The following is a 24,591-nucleotide window of genomic DNA, read 5'->3' on the forward strand; positions in this document are numbered from 1 at the left end:
CTTCTCCTTCAGTGTCTCTCAGAGCAGGGAAGAATGTGGGCGGAGCTTGTGACCCTGCAGCGATTTGACTACAACAATATGGCCGACCTTCCGCTAAGTACCGCTCTAGTCTTGGATAAATGAATGACTACTTGAAAAGTTCTACAAAACTTTATTTACATTGACAACGACGGAAGTGCCCGAAGTGGAAACGTTGGCAAAAGCGGAAGTGTCGCTGTCATGGAAACGTTCATCAAGCTTTATTTAGACTGACAAAGGCGGAAGTTTTGTTGACATGGCGGATCTAGGCCGGCAATTACAAGAGTACGTAGCGCAGAATAAAGCCGGGAGCAGTGGCAGTTCTCCGGCTTCCTCCTCCTCGGAGCGCCAGAGCTCTGAGCCAGGATGGCGTACCTGGTTTTCACCACCTAGTGGCGGCCTATCGTGGTCATGGGGTCCCATGGATCCGGACCCTTTCCTGCCAGGGATGTCTGCGACCCAGAGACTGATGGCGGCTGGCGTGTGTGCGGGCATGGCGGCCCTATGTTTCGGCTTGGCCGGGCTGTACGTGCCGCTGTTGTTGCTCCGGGCTCGAAAGTTTGCGATGCTCTGGTCTATGGGGTCGGTTCTGGGCCTGTGTACCGCTGCCCTCCTGCGGGGCCCCAATCGTTTGCTCCGGGAGCCGGACCCCTGGGCCATCTTTTACCTTGTTGCTCTCGGTGGTACGCTGTACGCGGCACTGGGGTTCCGGAGCACCCCGCTCACCTTGCTGGGGGCTGTTGCTCAGATCATCACCGGCGCTGCGCTCCTGCTGGGGATGTTACCTGGTGGCGCAGCAGGGAGGCGCTATATCAGCAGTCTATGCGGGAGTCTGATGCGCAAAGGAGTCTCCAAAGCCCTTCCAGTATAGTGTCTCTGGGGCCGCTGTGAAGATATCTGCTTCGTAGACCCTGTGGACTGTGGGCCCTTGTTCGTTTTGGGCTCAGGACTGTGGCCCCTTTAAAGCTGAGGGCTCTATTACGGCTCCTGGAGTGTGGCCCCCTGTCTGGAGCTTTGACTATGGCCTCTGTGAAGCTGAAGACTAGACCATTGCTCCCTGTTAGTCTTCGGGATCTGGACTGTGGCCCCTATGAAGCTGAGGGCTCTTTATTGTAGCTACTAACTGTGGCCCCATGGCTACTTTTTATCTCCGAACAACTTCCAGAAAATCTAGTTTTATTTCTAAGAATTATTCCCATATCTGAGAACTTTTGCTGCTGCTGTCAATGGCCGATATCACTACACATTGTGAGATTTATGAAAACTGGTGTAGAGCAGTTACTCATGGCAACCAATCAGATTGCTGCTTTCATCATTTAGAGCTTCTGAATAATACAAGGTGTAATCTGAGAGGTTGCTATGGGCAACTACTCCATTTCCTTTGCACCAGTGATCACGTCATCCATCCTCAGGCTGTACTGGAGATTGAGTAACTGGCACAGCAGCCAATAAGCTTGGACAAAGTGGTCACGTGATATATCAGAACATTAACCTAATCGGCAGATGACATTTGCAGGTGTAATACACCATTGTGTGTAGTTGTATTTATTAACGTTCGCGTCGTATTCTGGACCTTCCGAATATGAAGCTCCTATGACATCTGGATGACATCCTTTTCTACCCGCCATGTGTTTATTACATAGGTTGTCAAATTTAGCTGGATTTAGAGGGGTCGTCCATGCCATGGTGCACAGTTCAGATTGCTGGGGGGAGGGGGGGGGTGTGACTTCAGCTGGCGGAGTCCTGGCAACAACTAGTGGCTATCTCCCTGTGGTGATCGTATGTTGCAATGTTACTGGAACATAAAAAAAGAGGAATGGGGAGGGGGGGATCAGATATGGCGCTGATTTGTATAGAAGCGTATTGAGGAATGGCGTACGTTAAACCGTGTATTGACTCTTGAGAACTGGACAAGTATCGTTTTAACGGGGTATTCCTATCAGACATATCTGGCACATCAATAGAAAGTCACAAGTGTCTGATAGGTGCAGGTCCCCTGTCTGTCTGGTAAGCTGGCCCCACATTCAGACGGGGAATCGATGTAGAGGTTCAGAAACTCCTGAGCTATGGAAACCGCGTCACTGTTTTACGTTATTTCCGTAACTCCGCTTCTATGGAAACCGTGTGGTTCCCAGAGCCGGGACGTCCCCTGGCATCTATTAGACGTTTATGGTATATCGTATATATGCCTTAATATTTCGGAGATGTTAATATGCCGTTAATGTACGTCTCTTCTGACTAACTCAACGCCACATCAGTCCCCGTTATTCTCTGAGAGCGCTTAATCTGCGTTCTAACTGCATGTGCCCCAATAGGAGTCTTCTCTGTGGTGGTTGTAGGTAGCCAACCCTACTGTAGGGAATTGACTGACTTTGCAGCTCCTGCTCCAGAAAATTAATTGTAATTCATGGTGTTAATATCAAATATAAGAATCTATTTTCTGTTTTTTACAAGATTTACTGATTTTCTAATAAACCTTTTCGTTTCATAATTCAAAGACGGTGACGCTTTTCCTGTCTACAGTGAAATAAACGGAATATTCCACTTCTTTCTTTTTATAATGTCATCCCGCAAGCAATGTTTAGTTGGGCAGCCTCACCCATGGCCTGTTGTATTTTTTAGGAAAGTTTATGCATAAATTTGTAGAAAGACTGAAATTGTTGTTTGGTTTGAGTTTTGTTTACGGTTTTCCCCATTAAAGTCAGCGGATGAAGTAAGAAACAAGGCCTCAACTTTCCTCACCGCCTCCCACCAACTGACAAGGCTGCCATGTCTGAATATACGGCTTGATGTAAAATGGGTAACTAAACATTTTAGAATAGACAGTCAAGGGGAATTATCAAACCTGGTGCACAGGAAAAGTAGAGAAGATGCCCTAGCAACCCATCCAATGGCAACAATAATTTTCCAGAGGCCACCTGCTTGGTTGCTACGGCAACTGCTCCACTTTTGCATTGCACCACTTAAGTATGTCAACATATCTGTGGCCCTTTCATGCAGTGCAACCCAAGGCTCTTCACATCATGGCTTCTATTCAGCCATGATTGGTAGGACAGATCCAACTACAAACAGATCTCACAGATTTATATTGCAGTCTGTCAGGTTTCAATTGGGGTCCCCATATTTTTGATTGGCCAAAAAAGCGCTACTGAAACCCCAGACGAAACACAAAAAACACTAATATGAACAAAGTCTAAGGCCTCATGCACACGGCCGAGCCCGTAATCACTGCCTGCCGCCCGCGTTTCCGGGCCGTGCTCCCATACAAGGTATGTCCCATAAGAAGCCCGTAAAATACGAAAAAAAGGATGTGATACAGGTTGAGGAAATGTCTCCCCTTTGCAGTTGAAGCCGAACCATGACGCCAATTAATATCCCAGTAATTAAAATCTCCCATTATCACTACTGTACCCGCCTGTGCAGCCCGCTCCATCTGTTTATATAGCTGAACTTCCATCTCCTCAGTTATATTGGGGGTCTATAGATGACACCAAAAGTAATTTTTTTCAGTGTTTACCTCCCTTTCTAGTTCCACCAACAAGGTTTCAACCTCCGTACAGTCTTTATCCACTATTGTCTCTTTCACACTCGCCTTCATATCACTTCTCACATACAGACATACACCACCGCCTTCATATCACTTCTCACATACAGACATACACCGCCGCTTCATATCACTTCTCACATACAGACATATACCACAGCCTTCATATCACTTCTCAATAACAGACATATACCACAGCCTTCATATCACTTCTCACATACAGACATATACCACAGCCTTCATATCACTTCTCAATAACAGACATATACCACAGCCTTCATATCACTTCTCACATAGACATACACCACCACCTTCATATCACTTCTCACATACAGAAATATACCACCGCCTTCATATCACTTCTCACATACAGACATACACCACCGCCTTCAGATCACTTCTCACATACACCACCGCCTTTCCTATTTGTCCTGTCTTTCCGAAAAAGTGTAAAACCCTCTAGATTTACAGTCCAGACATGTGAAGAGTCCCGCCATGTTTCAGCAAAACCAACTATATCAATATTTTCTTCCAGTATCAAGGCCTCCAGCTCCCCCATTTTGCTTGCTAGACTTCAAGCATTTGTGAACATACACTTTAACTTGCCTTTCAGTATCAGAAATGTGATTATTTGACATTATTTGGGCATTTTTATTTTTATTGCTGTTTTGTAACAAAAGGATCTCCTTATCCTGTTGTCTAGTCGTCTCCCCACAGTCTCTTTCTCCCCCCACCAATATAGTCTGACCCCTCTCTAACCTGACTTCCCCTTTTATTTCCTACATTGATCTCCCTCCTCAGCCCTAGTTTAAATACTCTGCCACCCCAGCTAGAATTCTCTCCCCCAGCACAGGTGCAAATCATCTGCAGAATACAGTTTGTACCCCAATGAAAAGTCAGCCCAGTGCTCTAGGAACCCAAAGCCTTCTCCTCTACACCAAGACTTAAGCCATGCATTTAACTCCCTGAGCTCCCGCTGTCTTTCCTGTGATCAGCATGACTTAAAGGGAATGTGTTGCCAGCAAAACGTTTTTTGTTTTTTTTAGGTAAACAATTAGTGTGTAGGTGATTAAACATTGTTTTATTTTTTTCACGAGTCAGGAAATATTATAAATTGGATTCAATTTATAATATTTCCCAGCACTGGTCACTAGATGGAGCAATTCCCAAAATTGCAGCATTGCATGTGGTAAAGCAACCACATTGCTTTATGCTGCAAAATTGGGAAAAAAATCTCTCGCTCTAGTGAGCTCTCAGAATCCCCCCCTCCTTTATTCTGGCTAGTGCCGGGAGAAACGAGGGGTTTGAACGGTCTAACCTCCTACACTGTGTGTCGCCATTTTTTGAGCTAACACACAGTGTAGAAGGTTAACATACACTAGTAAAACACACTGAAACACGAACATACATAGAAATCACTTACCTGCTCCAGTCGCCTCCGGTCCGTCCGCTCCGTCTGCTGCCGCTGCTCCATGTGCACAAGTCCGGAAGCTGCGACCGGAAGTAGTAATCTTACTGCCCGGCCGCGACTTCCGGTCGACAGGAAAATGGCGCCGGACGGCGCGCATTTCAAATCGGACTGTGTGGGAGCGGCCCACACACACGGCGTACACCATAGTGGATGGAACGGGCCCCATTCGCAGTCCCTATGGGACTGGAGCTGCCGTATTCCATGTCTGTATGTGTCGTTAATCGACACATACAGAAATGGAAAAAAAAATGGCAGCCCCCATAGGGAAGAAAAAGTGTAAAAATAGAAAAAAGTAACACACAAATACACAAATAAATATAAACGTTTTTAATAAAACCCTAACATAAAACTGATATAAAAAAAAAAAAATGTTGGTGACACTGTTCCTTTAAGGTATGTTTGATGACTTTCGCTCTCTACAGCCTTACACCCCACACCCCAATAAGAGACCACACATGAATTTTGGTGTAAAGGCCACAGCAGCAATTTATTAAACACACACCTTTTTATGTGATAAAAGAGCATAACCATAAAACATCATAACACTCCATGATAACATCCTGCTCTATTTCCCACATTCTCCAGATAAAGGATCCTTGAAGGCACTTCAATCATTAAATAACAAACTCCATCGTTTCCTTACTAGGTCTGGACTTCTTACCCTAAAGCCGTTCTGCACCTGACCCGAGGGCACCAATCATGTCCAAGACCTCTCTCTCCCTTCCTGGGGACCCTGCCCAACAGGACTATATGCCATATCAGCTGGGTAACCACTCCCCAGCCCCTCCAATACTATCCAGGGTTAAACGCCCCGAGTTCTCTTCCAACAATCTCCATTGTTGCTTCTCCTTCTTGCCATTACGTGCCTCCAAAGACCCCTCCTCCTACCGCCACGACAATCATGTGTGACCCCTTACACATGATTGTCCCTCCACAACTGCAGGGCTTTTTCCATGCCCTCCTTGATATCCAGGGTCCACATATCAAGACCCACCTCGTTCAAATGAACGCCATCCGCCCTAAGGAAACCTACCTCTCTGCCCTCCAACTCCTTATGCAGCACCACAACCCCGCCATTGCGTGCCACAAACCTGCCAACCAACTTATTCACCTTCGCTCGTGCTTTATTAAGACTATGGACGGAACGGGCCTGCCGCCACATCTTGCGAGCCACAATATCCGACAAGACGATCACCACTCCTGGGAAAGACGACCATAACCGCAACAGATCGATCTTAACATCCCTCACCAAATCCCTGGATGACCGAATGCCCAAATCATTGCCACCAAGGTGCACCACTAAAATATCCGGCGCCCTGTCCAAACCTGCATAGAAATGTACCTCTGGTAACAACCTACACCACAGCATGCCCCGCAGACCCAACCATCTGACCTGAACCTCTGAGTGATCCAGGCCCAACTGCCGTCCGGCCGGACGAACATCTGCACGCACACCTCCCCAGTACACGTAGGAGTGCCCAATAATCCAAATCAAGCAGGGAGCTGCACCTAAAACAACACAAAACAGCAATGTAACAACTCCATATCCACCTCCAGCACATCTTATCACCACCACCTCAAAGCAAGTGAGGCCGCACATACAACCTATATCGGTCTGACTCCCACCTACCGATCTTCTTAACCATCGCCGGGGATAAACCCCACCGAGCTGCTTCCGTAGCTGCGCCAATTCTAAAAGAGTGAGAGCTAAAACCTGCTCCACCTCTGCCTGACAACAGGATACATTTCTTGAACACCTGAGAAAACTGGAATTTAGACAATGACAACCCATCTGAATGAACCAACAAAGACGCCGGCCCCTCAGGCCTCACTGCAACAAACTCCCGAAAACAGTGGACCGGGCACACCTGCGACCCTGGTAACTCATACAAACGCACCACAAAACCTCTCCCCTCCTGATCTGTCTTAGATCTACGAAGCAAACAAGAAAGGCAGGAGCCATCCAAATCCACATCCATGTACAATAAGCCCCCAGCCACACTCTTACTGGCCGACACCAACTCCGATATCCGGAATGCCCCAAAGAACGCCAAAGAAAAGGCCAGTGTAAATAGCCGCGCTTCAAACGCCGAAACACAAACATCCCTCAACAAATCACAAATCGCTACCAACAGCTCAAATGACACCGGCTTCCTGTGGTCCCTAACTGCGGAACCCCTCCTGAAACCCTTCATTGCCTGCCGAACAAGAAAGGACTTAGTCACGTCCTCCTCACCTTTCTTCTTAAACCAAAAAGCCAAGGCCGACAAGCTCCGAGCAACCGTTGCTGCAGACGCCCCTTCACTGTACGCATTTCCTATATAATATAACAAACACGCCGGCCGATCTGCAATACCTGCCTGCGCATTTTCCAACAAAGCCTCCCATACCTGCCATACCGCACTGTACCTCTGCCACGTAACCGCACTAACAGACCTTTCCACGAGCGACATCGCCATTGTCACACCACCTTCCACAGATGCTCTGGACAAGGCAGGCCATGAGACTCCGCCCCCGGCGCCAGCAGACGAAACCTGTCCCACTGTTGACGAGAAAGGGAATCAGCCACAGAATTCAGCACCCCAGGAATATGCACTGCCACAAAATGCGCATTCAACATCAAACCTCTCAAAACTAAATTGCGCAATAGTCGCACGACTGGCGGAGAATTAGCTGTCTGCGCATTAACAGCCTGAACGACACCCAGATTGTCACATACGAAACGCACTCTCCGGTCCCGCAGACAATCCCCCCACAACTCCGCCGCCACCACAATCGGGAACAGTTCCAGCAGAGCCAAGTTACGGACAAAACCACATTCATTCATGCCACGCATCTGGCCAAACTCCTGCACACCACTGCCCCTGGAAATAAGCCCCAAATCCGCATGCACCTGATGCATCAGTATACAGCTCCAAGTCCACACTAGACACCGGCTGATACATGAGCACCGACCGCCCATTATAGGTCTGCAAAAACTCCCCCCACACCAACAAATCAGCTTTCAACTCCTGCACCCCTGCGGTAGCACTTGCCAATCGCCTGCAAAACACCCGCCCCATGGGCATAATCCTACAAGCAAAATTCAAATGCCCCAACAAGGATTGCAAGTCCCGCAACTGGATCTTCTTCCTGCGCAGCGCACTCGCCACCAACCCTCTCATCTCCAGCAACTTATCATCAGGCAAGCGACACTCCATGTTATCTGAATCAATCATGATTCCCAAAAACTTAATGACTGTCGTGGGTCCCTCAGTTTTCTCAGGCGCCAGAGGTACCCCAAAATCCTTTGCCACTCGCTCCATAGTATGTAGCAATCCTGCACACACATAAGTACCCGGCGGCCCGATAAACAGGAAATCATCCAGATAATGCAGTGCAGATTGCACCTGCGCCTCCCGACGGACCACCCACTCCAAAAACGTGCTAAACATCTCAAAATAAGCGCATGAAATGGAGCAGCCCATCGGGAGGCAACAATCCACAAAATATTCCTCCTGCCAATAACATCCCAGCAAACAAAAACTATCCGGATGCACCGGCAATAAACGAAAAGCGGCCTCAATAATCAGTTTTCGCTAACAGAGAGCCCTTCCCGTACTTGCGAACCCAAATAACCGCCGCATCAAAGGAAGTGTAACTGACCGCGCACAGGGCCGGATCAATGCCGTCATTCACCGACTCGCCTTCCGGATAAGACAAGTGATGAATAAGGCGGAATTTATTCACCTCCTTTTTTGGAACCAAACCTAACGGGGAAACCCGCAAACTCTGAACAGGCGGGAAGGAAAACGGACCCGCCATGCGGCCCAAAGCCACCTCCTTCAGCAGCTTATCCGTAACCAGATAAGGCCGCGCCAAAGCAGACGACAAATTACGGACCACCCAGTCACGTCCAACCGACGTACAAGTAATCCGAAAACCTTCTGAAAAACCTAACAACAACAACAACTCCGCCACTTTCTTATTTGGATACCCCCTTAAAAAACGGGAGCATCCTTTCCACCCTCACCGGCGTCGCCCCTCTTCTGCTCAGCATCTCCCTGCCTGCCCTTATGCTTCTTGAAGCATCTGGACAAACCATGGGCGCCTCCGCAACCGGAGCACTCGTGCTTATATCTACAGTCTGGGCCGAACTTGCAATGCCCCTCATTATACTGCCAGCAACACCCCTTTCCTGAGGATCCTGACCGACCCGCTGCTGACCCCTGCTCGCCGGCCGCATCCGGAAAGGGCTGCTGCCCCTGTTTCGGCGCAGACATCAGACGCATCCACAAACTAATATCTTTATGGTCCCATCGCAACGACGGGCGCACCGACTTCCGCTGACGAAGCTGTTCGTCATACCGCAACCACGCATTACCACCGTATACACGATACGCCTCCCCTACTGAATCCATATAACAAAATAGTGCCGAACAGTTCTCCGGCGCCTTCTCTCCCACCACACTAGCCAAGATAGCGAAGGCTTGCAGCCAATTCGCAAAAGTCAGAGGAATCAGGCGATACCACCGCCGTTCCTCCTCCTCCTTCTTACTTTCATCCAGTTTCCACCGGTCCAAATTAAACTTCTCCAAATGCAGCAAAGAAAAAATCTCCACATATTCATCTTTCCATATTTTTTCCCTAATCTCCACTTTCAAATGTGCCCCCAGCGGGCCCTCAAAACACACATAAACCTCGCCTTTAGCCGCATCAGCCAAACGCACATCCTCCACCACTTTCTTAGCCGTACTAGCCGCCGAATCCACCGCTTTTTCCACCGCTACTACGGCACCCACCGCCGGCACCACTTCACTAACACCCGCAATCCCTGCCGCAGCTGCACTAGAAATCGCCTCGCTCGCAAACCGCACACCCTGCCGCACTAGCAGGCGCCTCACTAGCAGCGCCCCATACTCTCGCTGGCGACTGCTCTACACCTGGCACAATTCTCATAAAATACTCCTGCATCCCTCTAATCAACAAATGCATCTGTGACATTGACAATATCCCCCCCACATCCCCCCCACACATCCCCGGCACCACATCCGTGGTAAACTCACCCGGCCGTCCCTGAGGTGACCTCCCAGCGGACACGTCCACCACTCCGGATGAGCCCGGCATCGATCCTGACGGTCCTGGGGAGTGGTGCTCCTGCACCCCACTCTCCCCGTAGCTCCCCGCACTTCCGGTCGCTGATGTTCTAGGCCCCGCGGAACGCGGCCCGTCCACGATCCTGCCACCCGCTGCTGGCGTGGCATATTCAGACCGAAAATAAATCTTCTTGTTGTCGCTGCCTGTATAGCAGACCGCTGCCCCCCCCTCGTCCGGATGGGGCCCGGCGTCACTCCATGAAGCTGCCCGGGTACCTCCGGTCGCTGCCGCCGCCGCAAGCCTCCCTGCTCCTGCAGGAGGCGATCTCGCTCCCCATCTGGATGCCGCCCGCCTCTTCCTGCGGGTCGGTGCTGGTGTCCTCACATCTGTAAGAAGAGCTCCTCCGGCACCTGGAGCATCGGCGCCGGAGAAAGCCGTCACTTTCGGACCTGCGCGTGCATCCGGTCCAGCGCGCACATCCGGTCTTGTGTGCGCATCCGGTCCCGCCTCCACTTCCGGCGTGGTTGTTGAAGACAGGAGGGAGGAAGATGGCCGCCGCGGCCCCCCCCCTCCTGTCACCTCCGGTCTCGCCCGCCTGATGGGATTCCTCCCTGACCTCCGTGGACCGTCGCCAGGGTGCTGCTCCGGACCCTGGAGGGGCTCCCTCGGCGCCGACCAGACCGAGGCGTTTCCGCAGATGAAGGCCTCTCCTGAGGCCTGGAACGGCCGCTGCTGCGGCCCTCGCTCTCCTCTCCAGCCGCTGGAACCGGAGGAAGAGCCCCGGCAAACAGCGAATCCAGCCAGACTGCTCCGTGCTGCATCGCTGCATCACGGATCCTGGCCATCGTCATCTCTATCACCGCGTCCATCAGGTAAGTGTAAAATATTATTATTATTTTTTTTTTAAAAGATATAATGACAGGACAAATATTTCTCCTGTTGTCCAGCGGGAAAGAGGGCTGCCTCCTCCCCGCATGGACTTATATACTTTACTCTCCACCCACCACATATTACATTTGCCCCATGCCCCTTTCCCTTAGCCCTCCAATCCCTATAACATAGCCTAAAACATAGTAGCCCAAAACATAATAGCCTAAAACATAGTAGCCTAAAACATAGTAGCCTAAAACATAGTAGCCTAAAACATAGTAGCCTAAAACTCCCAAACACCTAGTCATGCGCTTCCTTCATTACGGCTGCGCCTACATTACGCTGGGCTTACTTGACACCGGCAGTATTCCTGAGAATACAACCTTAGAGGTCCTTCCCTTCAGCTTGAAGCCTAGTTCTTTAAAATTATTCTTAAGGCTCCTCCACCTACCATTTATTCTGTCGTTGGTAACCAGTTGTTTTAACGGCCGTCACACGGACGCATGTATTTTAATGGGGCCGTTCACACAGCCATTGTTTTAACGGACTATGTGAGGAGTCCGTGGAAAAATAGGGCATGTCCAATTTTCTTCTGTTTTCACGGATCCCTCAATAGACTCCAGTCTATGAGAGATCTGGGAAAATAGGGGCCGGCACGGTTGCAACTCGGACGTGAAAAACGGCTGTTTTTCACGTCTGAGTTTGCACTCAGTTGTGTGAATTTAGCCTTAGTCCCCATGCACACGGCCGTATTTTTTCCCTCCCGTAAATACTGGCCGTAAATACGGGTCCTTTGTCACACGTTTTTAACCCGTATTTACGGACCCGTGCCCGTAAATACGGGTCTGTTGTCATCTGTATTCCACCCATAAAAAAAGGGGGCTGGAAATGATGTGACATGATCGCTCAGCTGCCATTTTCTCTGCTTCTCTTTATTCAAAAATTTAAATCCCCTGACAATCGCCTATCAACACTCCTGTAATTACGGGTGCACACACACGTAGCCACCCATAATTACGGGAGCCCCATAAATTTCTATGGGCCTGCCCGTGCCGTAATTACGGCCTGAAATAGGACATGTTCTATATTTATCAACGGCACAGGCACCTTCCCATACGTAAACGGAAGGTACCCGTGGCCAATAGAAGTCTATGGACCCGTAATTACAGGCATTTTTAGGCCTCGTGCACACTTCCGACACCGTTTTCACGGCCGTTTTTGACGGATCCGTGTGCCCGTTTTAACGGCCGTGTGCACTCCGTATTTCCGTTTCCGAGCGCCGAGCATGGCACTGTCCAGGGTGCTGAAAGAGTTAATGGGCTGCACTGATCGGCGGTAATTCTTTCAGCACCCTGGACAGTACCATGCTCGGCAAATAAAATTTTAATGAAATAAAATAAATAAGTTCATACTTACTTTCCTCCTGTTCGGCCTCCAGGGATGACGTTTCATCCATGTCACCGCTGCAGCCAATCACAGGCTGTAGTGGCGGTCACGCACGTCAGGATGACGTCAGAAGGCCGGCCTACAGGGATGACGCTTCATCCCACGTGACCGCCTCTGCAGCCAATCACAGGCTGCCGCGTCATACAGGAAGGTCGGACTGGAGGAAGTAGAGGGACTTGTCATCAAGACAACGACCGGGTACATATGAACTGCTTTTTATTTTATATCAGCAGCCTCGTTTCTCTATCAGTGATTGATAGAGACAAGTGGCTGCCGATTAGTGTAATATATCTGTAATGTATTTCTGCCTTCTGTGTGCCTTCAGTTTTTTTGACGGTCCCATTGACTTGCATGGGCCTCACGGTCACGGAATCTCGGACCAAAGTAGGACATGCTTTACTTTGGATTGGAACGGAGCAACGGGACCGTCAAAAAAACTGAAGTGTGCATGGCCCCATTGAAATTAATGGATCTGGGTGCTAGGTGTCAGAAAAACGATTAGCACCCTGAAGAAAAAGACTGAAGTGTGCACGAGGCCTTACGGTCGTGTGCATGGGGCCTTACACTGGTGCAAAGGAAAATTGAACTGATTGCCCATGACAACCAATCAGGTTGCTGCTTTCGTTTTCTAAAAGACCCCTGAAAAATTGAATCTGGTTGCTATGGGTAGCTACTCCACTGTTCCCTTGAGAAGGGTATAGAGAATCCAATGTAATCTGTTCCTAGCTGCTCTGGTCTGTGCTCCAGGGAGAAGCAGCTGATTACAGACATTCCCTGAGGGAGAAGAGCTCACTGTTAAGTGTCAGGTGCCACTACAATAACAGGTGGGGTAACGGTGCCATTATGTGGGGGTCTTCTATTGTAACCCCTGACATGAAGGACTGGAGAGGGGATAAATACTGTGTGGGGGTGTTCACAGATATCACTCAGTGGTGTAAACTGAGGTAAAACCATAGCAACCAATCACACGCCTTATTTCAGCTTCACGCATGTGCTATATGGATAAAACACAGTTGCTGATTGGTTGCTGTGGCCTAATGCTGATTGCTTCTTATCACTCTATAAAACTACAACTCCCAGCGTGTGCTCACCATCAGCAGCTGTTGGGGCTGTTGTCCCACTGTAGCAGGTTCGAAATATCATGTCTCAGATTATATAGCACTACAAAAATCCCTCTTTTACTGTATGCTAGATACAATTCTCACCAGTAATCCATGTTTCCCAGTCAGTGGGGTTCTCAGCAGATTGTATCACACATGATAGGCTTAGATACAGTAGCACATATGATAAACTTAGATACAGAAGCTCAGCAGACAGTATCACACATGATAGGCTTAGATACACCAGCAAAGCAGACAGAATCACACCTGATACCCCAAATTACATGCTGGGGAATGTAGTGCTTTGTGTATTTCGGAGGGGTACTCTGTTTTCTCATGTAGTGACATAGAAACAATATTAAGACGGGTTGAAGATATGCAGCGAGGTATGTATGTATGGAGGGGATGTACGTATGGGATGTATATACGTATGGGAGGGATGTACGTATGGGAGGGATGTACGTATGGGATGTATGTACGTATGGGAGGGATGTACGTATGGGAGGGATGTACGTATGGGGGGGATGTACGTATGGGAGGGATGTACGTATGGGAGGGATGTACGTATGGGGGGGATGTACGTATGGGGGGGATGTACGTATGGGAGGGATGTACGTATGGGAGGGATGTACGTATGGGAGGGATGTACGTATGGGAGGGATGTACGTATGGGGGGGATGTACGTATGGGGGGGATGTACGTATGGGAGGGATGTACGTATGGGAGGGATGTACGTATGGGAGGGATGTACGTATGGGAGGGATGTACGTATGCGAGGTATGTACGTATGGGAGGGATGTACGTATGGGATGTATGTACGTATGGGAGGTATGTACGTATGGGAGGTATGTACGTATGGAAGGGATGTACGTATGGGAGGTATGTACGTATGGGAGGTATGTACGTATGGGAGGATGTACGTATGGGAGGTATGTATAGGAGGTATGTACGTATGGAAGGTATGTACGTAGGGGAGGTAGGTATGTATGTATAGGAGGTATGTACATATGGGAGGTATGTATGTATAGGAGGTATGTATGTACTGAATACATAGATTACATAGGAGGATGTTTCTTCATTGTATGGGCCCTCATGTGTCATGTTATTACATACAGCGGCGAATATGGACCCAAAGATGGAAGATGTTCTGAAGAAGATTACCATGGTCCAAAAAGGTAATTGGAGTGACCGGAGATGTTGCGACCGCTGCAGTGGAAATAGCGCTATTCTAATAAATACCCCATTTCACTGCGTGAAAAACAGGCACTAATAAGAGTGTTTCCAATATGTATTAGGGAATTGCCATTTATGCAATTCCCTAATATCTGTAAAGTTGCCCCAAAGATGGAATATCACTTTAATTGTAATTCTTGTTATGCCAACACAGTTCAATCCAATACCAACTGTGGACAAGGTGTGCAGCCCCCATTTCAGTCTTTACTTTGGGACCCTGTGAACTCTGTTTTTCTTTTCCAATTTGGATATGTAGGAAAATGTCCTTTAATTTGGCACTTTATAGTCCTGATAATCCAGGATACAACAAAAGTAAAGAAATGTATCTGATAGTCCTGTGCTTGGTGGGTCCATGGCAGATCCTAAAAGATCATGTGAAGGTCCCAGAGCATGGCAATGACGTGGTGACAGGAGTAGGTGTGTATCCGATGGTCTGGAATATCGGATAATCCGGCACCTCGACAAATGTAAGGTAGTGGTTTTCATAAATGTCTAATAAACACCTGTTTATGGGGGGCTCTTTACATGTGCAGATCAAGAAGAAACTGAGGCCGAGAAGATGGAATTAGACAAGGAGATAGAAGCAGTGCAGGGCGAACTACAGAAACGTGAGCAGCCATGATTCACTATGCCATATATAACGTAGAACATAGAAACAGGCCGCATTGCCCATAGCAGCCAATCACAGCTCATCTTTCATTTCCTAAACTAATCTGGAAAAGTGAAAGCTGCGCTGTGATGGGTTGCTATGGGCAACACAGTCTGTATTTCTGTCAGACAGTTTTGGTAATTGAGACCCACCGTCGCTGTAAATTTATTGCACGGCCTATGGAGCTGTGATTTATACTATTGGGTTTATCTTTCAGTATATGCAGAAAAAGCAGCACTGAAGGAAATAGTCGTGAAAAAGCAAGGTGAGGAACGGCACCCGAGATCCTGGGGGCGTCTGTTTTTCAGATTTTTATTTCTATGACACTCAAAATTGCATCATTCTGATTATTATTGTTAGATCCAAAACCACAACCTCTTCATTTCTTTATTATTGAGGTCAATACATTCATGTATAGCTAAAGCTCAAAATATGATCAGTTTGCATTAGTTATGATCAGTTGTGATCACTCCGTTTTTTTCTAAGTTAGGCCTCATGCACACGACCGTATTATCATCTATCCGAAATACTGTCCTTAAATACGGATCCGTAGGCATCCGTATATACGTAAGGGTGTCCGTAAATATGGTCCGTATTGCATCCGTATATACGGATCCGTAAAAAAAGGAGGGAGGATGCAAATGATGTCATCAGCATGTTGCATAGCAACACTTCCATAAATACAGACGGTATACAGATGCACATCCGTAGCCGTCCGTATTTACGGAAGCTCCTATAGGCTTCTATGGGAGAGTCCTTGCCGTAATTACGGACAAGAATAGGACAGGTGCTATCATTTTTTCAGCACGGACACCCATCAGTAAAAATACTGAAAGTTGTCCGTGGCCAATAGAAATGAATGGGTCTGTAATTACGGTCAGTAATTACTGATGAAAAATAATGTCGTGTGCACCGAGCCTTACAGATTACTTAAATGGGGGAAAAAATCCATTAACAGTGATCACAATCTATTAATTGTCCTCATTGACTTAGGCCTCATTTACACGAGCGTGTGCGTTTTGCACACGTAAAAAAACGCAGCGTTTTGCATGCGCAAAAGGCACTTGACAGCTCCGTGTGTCATCAGTGTATGATGCGCGGCTGCGTGATTTTCGCGCAGCCGCCATCATAGAGATGAGGCTAGTCGACGTCAGTCACTGTCCAGGGTGCTGAAAGAGTTAACTGATCGGCAGTAACTCTTTCAGCACCCTCGACAGTGAATTCCGATCACAATATACAGCAACCTGTGAATAAAAAAGAGACGTTCATACTTCCCAAGAACTTCCTGCTTCCTCCAGTCCGGTCTCCCGGCCGTTGCCTTGGTGACGCGTCCCTCTCTTGTCATCCGGCCCCACCTCCCTGGATGACGCGGCAGTCCATGTGACCGCTGTAGCCTGTGATTGGCTGCAGCCTGTGCTTGGCCTGTGATTGGCTGCAGCTGTCACTTGGACTGAATTGTCATCCCGGGAGGTCAGACTGGAGGAAGAAGCCGGGAGTTATCGGTAAGTCAGAACTTCTTTTCTTTTTTTTTTTACACGTTCATGTATATTGTGATCGGAAGTCACTGTCCAGGGTGCTGAACCAGTTTAACTCTTTCAGCACCGTGGACAGTGACTGTCTCCTGACGTCGCGTACCGGACATTTTTTTGCCGGGTTCGGTCAAAACGAGTTCGGCCGAACCCGGTGAAGTTCGGTGCGCTCATCTCTAATTTGACACTCCGTTTGGATGTTTGTAAACAGAAAAGCACGTGGTGCTTTTCTGTTTACATTCAGAGTTTGACAGCTCTTGCGCGAATCACGCAGTTCGCACGGAAGTGCTTCCGTGCGGCATGCGTGGTTTTCACGCACCCATTGACTTCAATGGGTGCGTGATGCGCGAAAAACGCACGATTATAGAACATGTCGTGAGTTTTACGCAACGCACTCGCGCTGCGCAAAATTCACGCATTGTCTGCACTGCCCCATATTACGCTCGTGTAAATGAGGCCTTAATGGTATGTTCACACGGCCTATTTTCACCCTTTTTTTCGGGCTGCAAACGCGCAGAAAAATGGCTGAAATACAGAAGCTGAACGCCTCCAAACATCTGCCCATTTATTTCAATGGGAAAAACAGCGTTTCGTTCCGACGGGGCGTTTTTTTTACGCGGCGGATAGGCTGCATAAAAGTACATAGCATATCTGCCCTGGAGCCCGCTGGGAATTCCGGATGAAAAACCGCACCAAATTGTGGCGCAGTTTTTCGGGCGGAATGTCCGCTGCGGAAAACAGGAGGTTAAAAATAAAAAAGCTTATACTTACCCCTAGTCACGGCGACGCGTCCCTCTGACGTCCTGCAGCCTTCCTCCTGGGATGACGTTACATCCCATGTCACCACGGCAGCCTGTGATTCGCTGCAGCAGTCACATGGGATGAAATGTCATCCCAGGAGGCCAGTCTGAACGGAGAAACATAGACATCTGGGTAAGTATAGGCTTTTTTTTTTTCAGAGTTGGAATTTTTGCGACGGAATCACAGCTTTTCTGCCAGGAAAAATCGCAACATCTGCTATTTGTTGTAGGTTTTACCTCCCCATTGTATTAAATAGAGAAAACCCACAACGGAAAACCAGCGATTACGCAGCATAAATTGACATGCTGCGGATTAAAAAAAACGCACCGCAGGTCAATTTATGAATGGTTTTCCGGCTGATTTTTTTTACGTAGCGTGTGCAAGTCACAATCACTGCTGTTACTGTATTAAGCTGCAGATTTTCCGCAATGAAATACGTTGCGTAAAATCCGCAGTGTTTATGCTGTGTGTAAACCCTGATAAAGCTAAAAAATAGATTGGAAATCTGATGCAAACTGACGTCAATTTGTCATCAGTTTTCCGGTTCCATTTAAATCAGATGTAATGCAAAAACAAATGTACTGTAAAGCAAAACTCTGGGCTAATTCTTGGAGCCTTAGTATTATTTTGGCAACACAGAGGTAACTTTTGGGTATGGTTGTATCAATGGGGTACACTAAAGATTGATATTATTTGGGCACTCTATGACAGCATCGTTGGGGCTCGCTGTATGTTAGTATCATATGGGCACTGTAAGGTGACGAGGATGGCAATCACAATGTATTTCCCAGGGGCCTCTGCAAATATGAACCCGTCCATCCCTATATTATTGTCCTAATAAAACGTAATAGAACAATCCAAAATCCTTATTTTCATCACTTTTCAGAAACCATCCGGATTCTAAAGCTACGACGTGAAACTCAGTTAAAGAAAGAAAAGAAGTAAGTAGAAATCTGTTGGTGGGTCCTCAACTCGTACTGTAAAACGGATTAGATGTTCTAGTGCCTGCCTGTGAAATGGAAGAAAACTTGTGGTCTTAAGGGACATCAATCACTGACTAACAAAATATGAGATCTACAGGATAAAAAAAATAAAAAATCTAAATAGTTGTAATTTTGCTATTTGAGCGCACACGGTGTTCCCCCCTGGTCACAGGCAGTACACTACCAACAGGAGAGGACACATAGAACTCCGCATTGTAGTAATTAAGGTAAGTAATATTTGGGGATCAACCCATCCCTGCACAAAACCTGAATGTTTACATAAAACACCATAGTGTAAATCTAGTTCAAGGTTTCCTCTAAAATGTTTAGCTAAAATATAGTAATCTAAGGGACACACTACTACTTCCCTAAGGCCAGGATCACACACACAGTTTGGATGCAGTATTTTGAGCCAAAGCCAGAAGTGGATCAAGAAAGAAGGAAAAGTATAAAGAAAAGATGGATGCATCTACTTTCATTTGTGTCCATTCCTGTGATTGGCTCAAAAAACAGCGAAAAACTGCACCAAAACTGTGTGAATGATCCTGGCCGAAGATCTGATGAAAAAGCACAAGACCCCAGCAGAGTTTTTTTTCAAAAATGTGCTGCCTCTCTAACGTCAGGTCTTGCTTTGAATTGGTGCAGACAGAATGAACAAGTTGAGGAGACCAAAAAGAAGATTGATGATCTGACCACCAAAGTTAAGGAAGAGAAATTAAAGCAGAGAAAACAAAGGTAAGAGAATAAAGTGCTGGAATCAGCAGATTTCCATTGTTTTCTACCAAAAGCGGCCATGTGTGGATTTACCTTTATAATGAGTGTCTTTTATGTTATTGTTTTTCTATATTAATACAGGATGGAATTTCAGGAGCAGATGGAAGATGTGATGAAAAAGCACAAGGCCCTGGCACAATTTTATGTAAGGAAATGACGGAACAAGTGAATCATGGGGCTAAAAACAATGGTTCTCAGATCTTATTACGTGTCCCAACCAGAAATCACTACACTGTAGTCAGAATCACTGCCTGAAGCTCTTCGGTCCTTAAGCGCACATGTACCTACCACCTAAAAAGTGACAACTCTATATCCCACCAGATTATATCACACTACAATGTGGCGGAACATAGAGTTGTCACATATACAATATACATTTGTATAGCCTGATGACATCACTGTGGGATAGCCATGATAAGTTATTACTGTGTCCCCACACTTTTATATAGCATAGGGGACCTATGGACCTCACAGGAGATGGGCTTAGTAATACAGCTACTTCTGAATCCCCTACATATACGTATATTTCAGCGTTTTACCCCCAGGTGTATAATCATTCACAGATAAAACCCCCGGTGCAAATCCCTCGAGTTAAATCCTGGGGTGTATACCCACAGAGATAAGACTCTGGGTGCATAACACCAGCACAGAAGTAAGACCCCAGATGTAGAATCCCTCCACCCTTTGGGACAGAACCTGTTTGTATGATCCTCCGCAAGGAGCAAAACACCCTTTAAGAAGAGAAAGCACCATGTGTATAACCCCAGCTAGATCCTAGGTGTATTTATCCCCTGAGAGAAAAATCCTTGGGTGTATATATCTACCAAGAGATCAATTCCCAGCTATTTATACACAATTTATCCCCTCAGATAAATCCCTGGGTATATATATATCCCTCTAAAAAGAGAAATCCCCGGGTGCATATTTCCCCCAAGAGATAAATCCCTAGATGTAAAATCTACCAAGAGATAAATCCACGGGTGTATATATCCCCCAAGTGCTAAATCAGGAATAAGCTTTTGTACAAACACTCATTCACCTGATCATCGGCCCATGTAAAAGGGAATTAACCCATATAGAGAGAAGTCCCCGGGTATATAGATTTCCATCGCTGAGATAAACTCCATGTGTATAACTCCCCAAAAAGATAAAACACCGGGTGTTCATCCTTTGTAGAGAACTCCGACCTAGATAAACCCTCGGGTGTACGAGGGCCCTTTTACATGGGCCAATTATCTGGCAAACGAGCGTTCACAGAACACTCATTCCCAATCATTTCCCTGTGGAAACGGGAACGATCAGCCGATGAAGAAGCAAATACTCGTTCATTGGCTGATCGTACCGTTTATGCTGCAAGAAATATTATTGTTGTCGGCAGCACATCTCCCGGTGTAAACAATGTGCTGCCGACATGATCTAAATCTATGGGGACGAGCGATCGTAGTAACGAGCGCTCGTCCCCATACATAGCGCCTTGTAAAAGGAGAAAATGAGCGCCGATCAATGAGCTGTCTCATTGATCGGCGCTCGTTTACACGGTTTATATCAGGCCATGTAAGAGGTTCCTTACTTACATAGAAATAGATACTCAGGTGTACCTCCCCCAACCAGGGATAAAACCATGGGTGCATATCCATCGGTGAGATAAACCTACGGGTGTATAACCTTCCTATAGACAAAAACCCAGGTGTATAATCCCTCCAAAGAGAAAAACCTTGGATGTATAACATCCCTCGCCAAGACAGACTCCCTAGCCTAGTGATATTACACCCTGCACAGAGATAAATCCCCGGTGCTTTACCCACATAAGGATAAATCCCCGGGTGTATATCCCCTCTATCACAGTGCAAATTCCTAGTGATATAAAAACTTTGTAAAGAAACAGTCTGCACATTTACCAGAAATAAATATTAGATAGATAGAGATATATATATATATATATATCTATTACACACACATAAATATGTTGGTTACAGGATGCAAAGAAACTTGGAGCAGAGATTGATCAGATGAATGAGCGGAAGAAGGATCTTCTAATAGAAGGTAATTGGTCAGTGACTGAATATTATATGTGGCTCTATACATGTGGGGGATGGTATGTAAAAACTAGTGCAAATATAAATAGCGGTGTTGCCCATAGCAATTAGGCCTGCGTTCACATCCACTGATTACTATAGACCACAGTGTCCATTAGGCTTCATGACCTCGACCACGTGGCTGTTTCTGCTGATAAATGCCCAGTTACCATTGGGTTGCACGACTTGAATCACACAAGTGTTACGGTTGCATTGATTTGCACAGATGATGTGACGTCAATGCTTTTCTATAGGCGCAACTACAGATTTTTTCTAATCTGAGACTATTTAATCTCTCATATGAGGTGAAGAACAGGGCTGAAATAAAGCATTACTATGGTCATGATATCAGCGTATATGAACAACATGCCCCCTGCCCCAGCAACTCCCCCTATTGACTTCAACGCTTTATACTTCAGACGGTTGCTGTTCCTTTGGGGAAATTTGGAGGATTGGTAGCTATAAAGTAATTTAAAAGGAATGATAACATAATAAATTTTTAGAGGATTTTTCTCGGATAATGTCTGCAGAAAATTGTAAGATGTGGTTCCCCATCTTATCCAGTATGTCATGCGGGATATATAAGCTATCATTTGTTATCATAGAGAAGGACAAATTTGCCAAGCTGAAAGAACTTGAAGAAACGGAGGCCAAACTGAGAGAGGAAGGCGTCCTGACATCGGAAAATCTCTTCCTGCGCAGCGAGCAAGCATCGTGTGCAATGTAAGACATGAATGCAATTTTAACCTCAATCCTAGGTATTAAATGTCAGCATATAACGGTGTATTATAGATGAACATCTGAACGCTCCGGGGGTCTCGAAAAACAGCGTTTAGGGACCCCTGACTCTCAGAAGTGCAAGTGCGGAGTGTATTGTCAGCTTAGGGGGGTGGGGAATAAAAGCTTGGGACTGGCCATAGTAGTGGCACTGCCTGCCTCAGTGGGACATGCTTTTCTTGACTTGTGCCGTCTTGGTGCCTAGAAAAAGGGAATCCCAAAAAATGGAACAGTAATTCAGGGTCCCAGTTTATGAATATTCTATGTAAAAAAAATATCCTCTGCACGGCTCTGTCTCTTTTTATATGCATCTCTTGTGGCCTTACAGAAAACTATTTGAGGAAGAAAACAACCGTGCCAAGGTCATGCTGGAAGAGGCAACAGTGCGGCAGACGGAAATCCTCAACAAATATAACAGGTAAGTAGGGAAACTCGCACAACAGGGAGGTAATACGGATGAATACATGAGCCTCCGGAGCCTTAGGGTATGTTCACACGATGAGAGGCATTTACGTGTGGAAAGACAGACTGTTAACAGCTGCCTCGTTTCACACGTAAATGCTCCTCCTCGCATTTTGCGAGCCGTCTGAGACGCTCGTAAATCTTGAGCTGTGCTTCATTGAGTTCAATGAAGAACAGCTCAAATTACGTGGCAAAGAAGTGCCTTGCACTTCTTTGCCGAGGCAGTCCATGTACGCGTCGTCGTTTGACAGCTGTCAAACGACGACGCGTAAATTACAGGGTGTCTGCACAGTACGTCGGCAAACCCATTCAAATGAATGGGCAGATGTTTGCCGACGTATTGTAGCCCTATTTTCAGGCATAAAACGAGGCATAATACGCCTCGTTTACGTCTGAAAATAGGTCGTGTGAACCCAGCCTTACATCACTTTCACAAGGCGGCATTTCGCATTTTTATTTGAAAGCGGAAACCAGGAGTGGGTCCATAACACGGAAGATATACAAATCTTTTCCTTATACTACTTTTCTGTGTAGGTTCCACTCCTGGTTTCCATCTAAATACTGACCTAATTAGGGCCGTCTGAATGAGGTCATAGAGGAGCCTCATTCTCTCTTCTAACCTGTTGGACAGGTTTAATAAAGACGTAGGAACATCATTTAACTATTCATATTCACATATAACACTCAAGTTCATCATCCGGCTCGCTAGGTGTAATTTTATAAATACAACTTTATCGTGATCACTTTGGGTAAGTGGCCTTAAAGCAAAATAAATTAACTTTAGTTATATTGTCTTTTGCTCCAGTCACATCCAGAGCTGCATTTACAATTTAGCTGGAAGCGGCTTGGAAACATTCCTCTGTTTTGACACAGTACAAATTCATTATATACACAATGGCATCTTTTTAATTTCAAGGGCATATTCTATATAAATAATGTGTACTTGTCATAAACATGTCCTATATGTATTGTGTATGACAGGCTGAAATCACGGCTGGAGGATGCAGAAAAGACACAGTCTAAGGCGCCACAAGCTCCTTCGGATGAGCCGCAACCAGAGATCAGCAAAGTGGCCATCCTGTCCCGCGGTATTCTCTTCCCTTTCACCAAATAAAATCCAAAGTACAACATAAGGGTTAAATGAACGAACTCTTCTTGTCTGGGTTTATTTTGGTTTTGCATATTAATTATTCTGTACTGTTTAAAAAAAGTTTAAATAAAGTTTTCCCTATCATAACCATTGCCGGTAGTTATTACGGTCTGTGCGCATATAATGAATGTAGTGGAAAATGGCTCTGAAGAGATGCTGAGATGTTATAGGAACATTTTATTCCACCAAAAGGTGCAACAGGGGGTCCGGGTTTTTAAAGACATGATAATGGAGTTCAGCCAAAATCCTCTCTGAAGTTGACAGTAGAGCAGCTCTGCAAGAGTTAATGGGGAATTAACAAGTAGAAACTCCAGAGAGGGACAGGAGGTCTGACAGAAAATCATAATTGACCCCCCGAAAGACGTCTACCTTGAGAATCTGAAATTCAATACGATTCTCGGAATACGATGTACGATTCTACGGACCACAAGGCATGAAGGAAAATAACCTATAAGGATAGGTATTTATTTGGGACCTCTTCCAATGGTTTAGTGGAAGATGAGAATAAACTAAGGCTGTCCCATTTTTCAGTTTCAAGACTGTAGGTCTCATTCTAGCAGGAACCTTTTCACCAAGGGCTCTTTTAAGACACTGATCTACCTAAAAAGGTTGACTTAGCCGAAACTTGGACCT

The 24,591-nt window shown here is 46.5% G+C and overlaps 3 protein-coding genes across 7 annotated transcripts in view; 2 read left to right on the forward strand and 1 right to left on the reverse strand.

The window, feature by feature from the left end:
- Positions 1 to 24,591, reverse strand: part of FTSJ1 (FtsJ RNA 2'-O-methyltransferase 1) — a 44,988-nt gene that overhangs the window by 6,207 nt on the left and 14,190 nt on the right. The window contains exon 1 of one of the 2 annotated variants that reach the window (XM_075834952.1): positions 1 to 1,224. The exons of the other annotated variant lie outside the window; for it this stretch is intronic. The gene's annotated coding sequence lies outside the window, so the exon portion shown is untranslated. Of the gene's footprint in view, positions 1,225 to 24,591 lie in introns of those variants that run through there. 2 annotated transcript variants of the gene reach the window in all.
- Positions 186 to 2,515, forward strand: SFT2D3 (SFT2 domain containing 3). The gene has a single exon (XM_075834960.1). The coding sequence runs from the start codon at positions 275 to 277 to the stop codon at positions 887 to 889; it is 615 nt and encodes a 204-aa protein (XP_075691075.1). The 5' UTR covers positions 186 to 274; the 3' UTR covers positions 890 to 2,515.
- On the forward strand, positions 237 to 24,046 carry LOC142659145 (synaptonemal complex central element protein 1-like). Of its 4 annotated transcripts, XM_075834954.1 has the most exons (12): positions 237 to 303; positions 2,720 to 2,818; positions 14,641 to 14,700; positions 15,292 to 15,366; positions 15,625 to 15,672; positions 18,624 to 18,678; positions 19,366 to 19,455; positions 19,576 to 19,639; positions 21,471 to 21,537; positions 22,175 to 22,292; positions 22,675 to 22,764; positions 23,790 to 24,046. In XM_075834954.1, the coding sequence occupies exons 2-12, from the start codon at positions 2,815 to 2,817 to the stop codon at positions 23,920 to 23,922; spliced, it is 804 nt and encodes a 267-aa protein (XP_075691069.1). In that variant the 5' UTR covers positions 237 to 303; positions 2,720 to 2,814; the 3' UTR covers positions 23,923 to 24,046. The 4 variants fall into 4 exon arrangements, with proteins under 4 accessions (XP_075691069.1, XP_075691071.1, XP_075691072.1 ...); XM_075834956.1 differs by lacking the exons at positions 237 to 303; positions 2,720 to 2,818 and adding an exon at positions 12,525 to 12,623; XM_075834957.1 differs by lacking the exons at positions 237 to 303; positions 2,720 to 2,818 and adding an exon at positions 13,061 to 13,249.

The sequence above is a fragment of the Rhinoderma darwinii genome, chromosome 8, assembly GCF_050947455.1.
Source record: "Rhinoderma darwinii isolate aRhiDar2 chromosome 8, aRhiDar2.hap1, whole genome shotgun sequence".
Lineage (NCBI taxonomy): Eukaryota > Metazoa > Chordata > Amphibia > Anura > Rhinodermatidae > Rhinoderma > Rhinoderma darwinii.

Excerpts from the sequence above, each read along its gene's own strand:
- SFT2D3 (XM_075834960.1), top strand. The coding sequence starts at position 275 with ATGGCGGATCTAGGCCGGCAATTACAAGAGTACGTAGCGCAGAATAAA.
- LOC142659145 (XM_075834954.1), top strand. Across the intron at positions 18,679-19,365 it reads CAGTTAAAGAAAGAAAAGAA|ACAGAATGAACAAGTTGAGG; the intron begins GTAAGTAGAAAT and ends GAATTGGTGCAG. Across the intron at positions 19,640-21,470 it reads AGGCCCTGGCACAATTTTAT|GATGCAAAGAAACTTGGAGC; the intron begins GTAAGGAAATGA and ends TGTTGGTTACAG.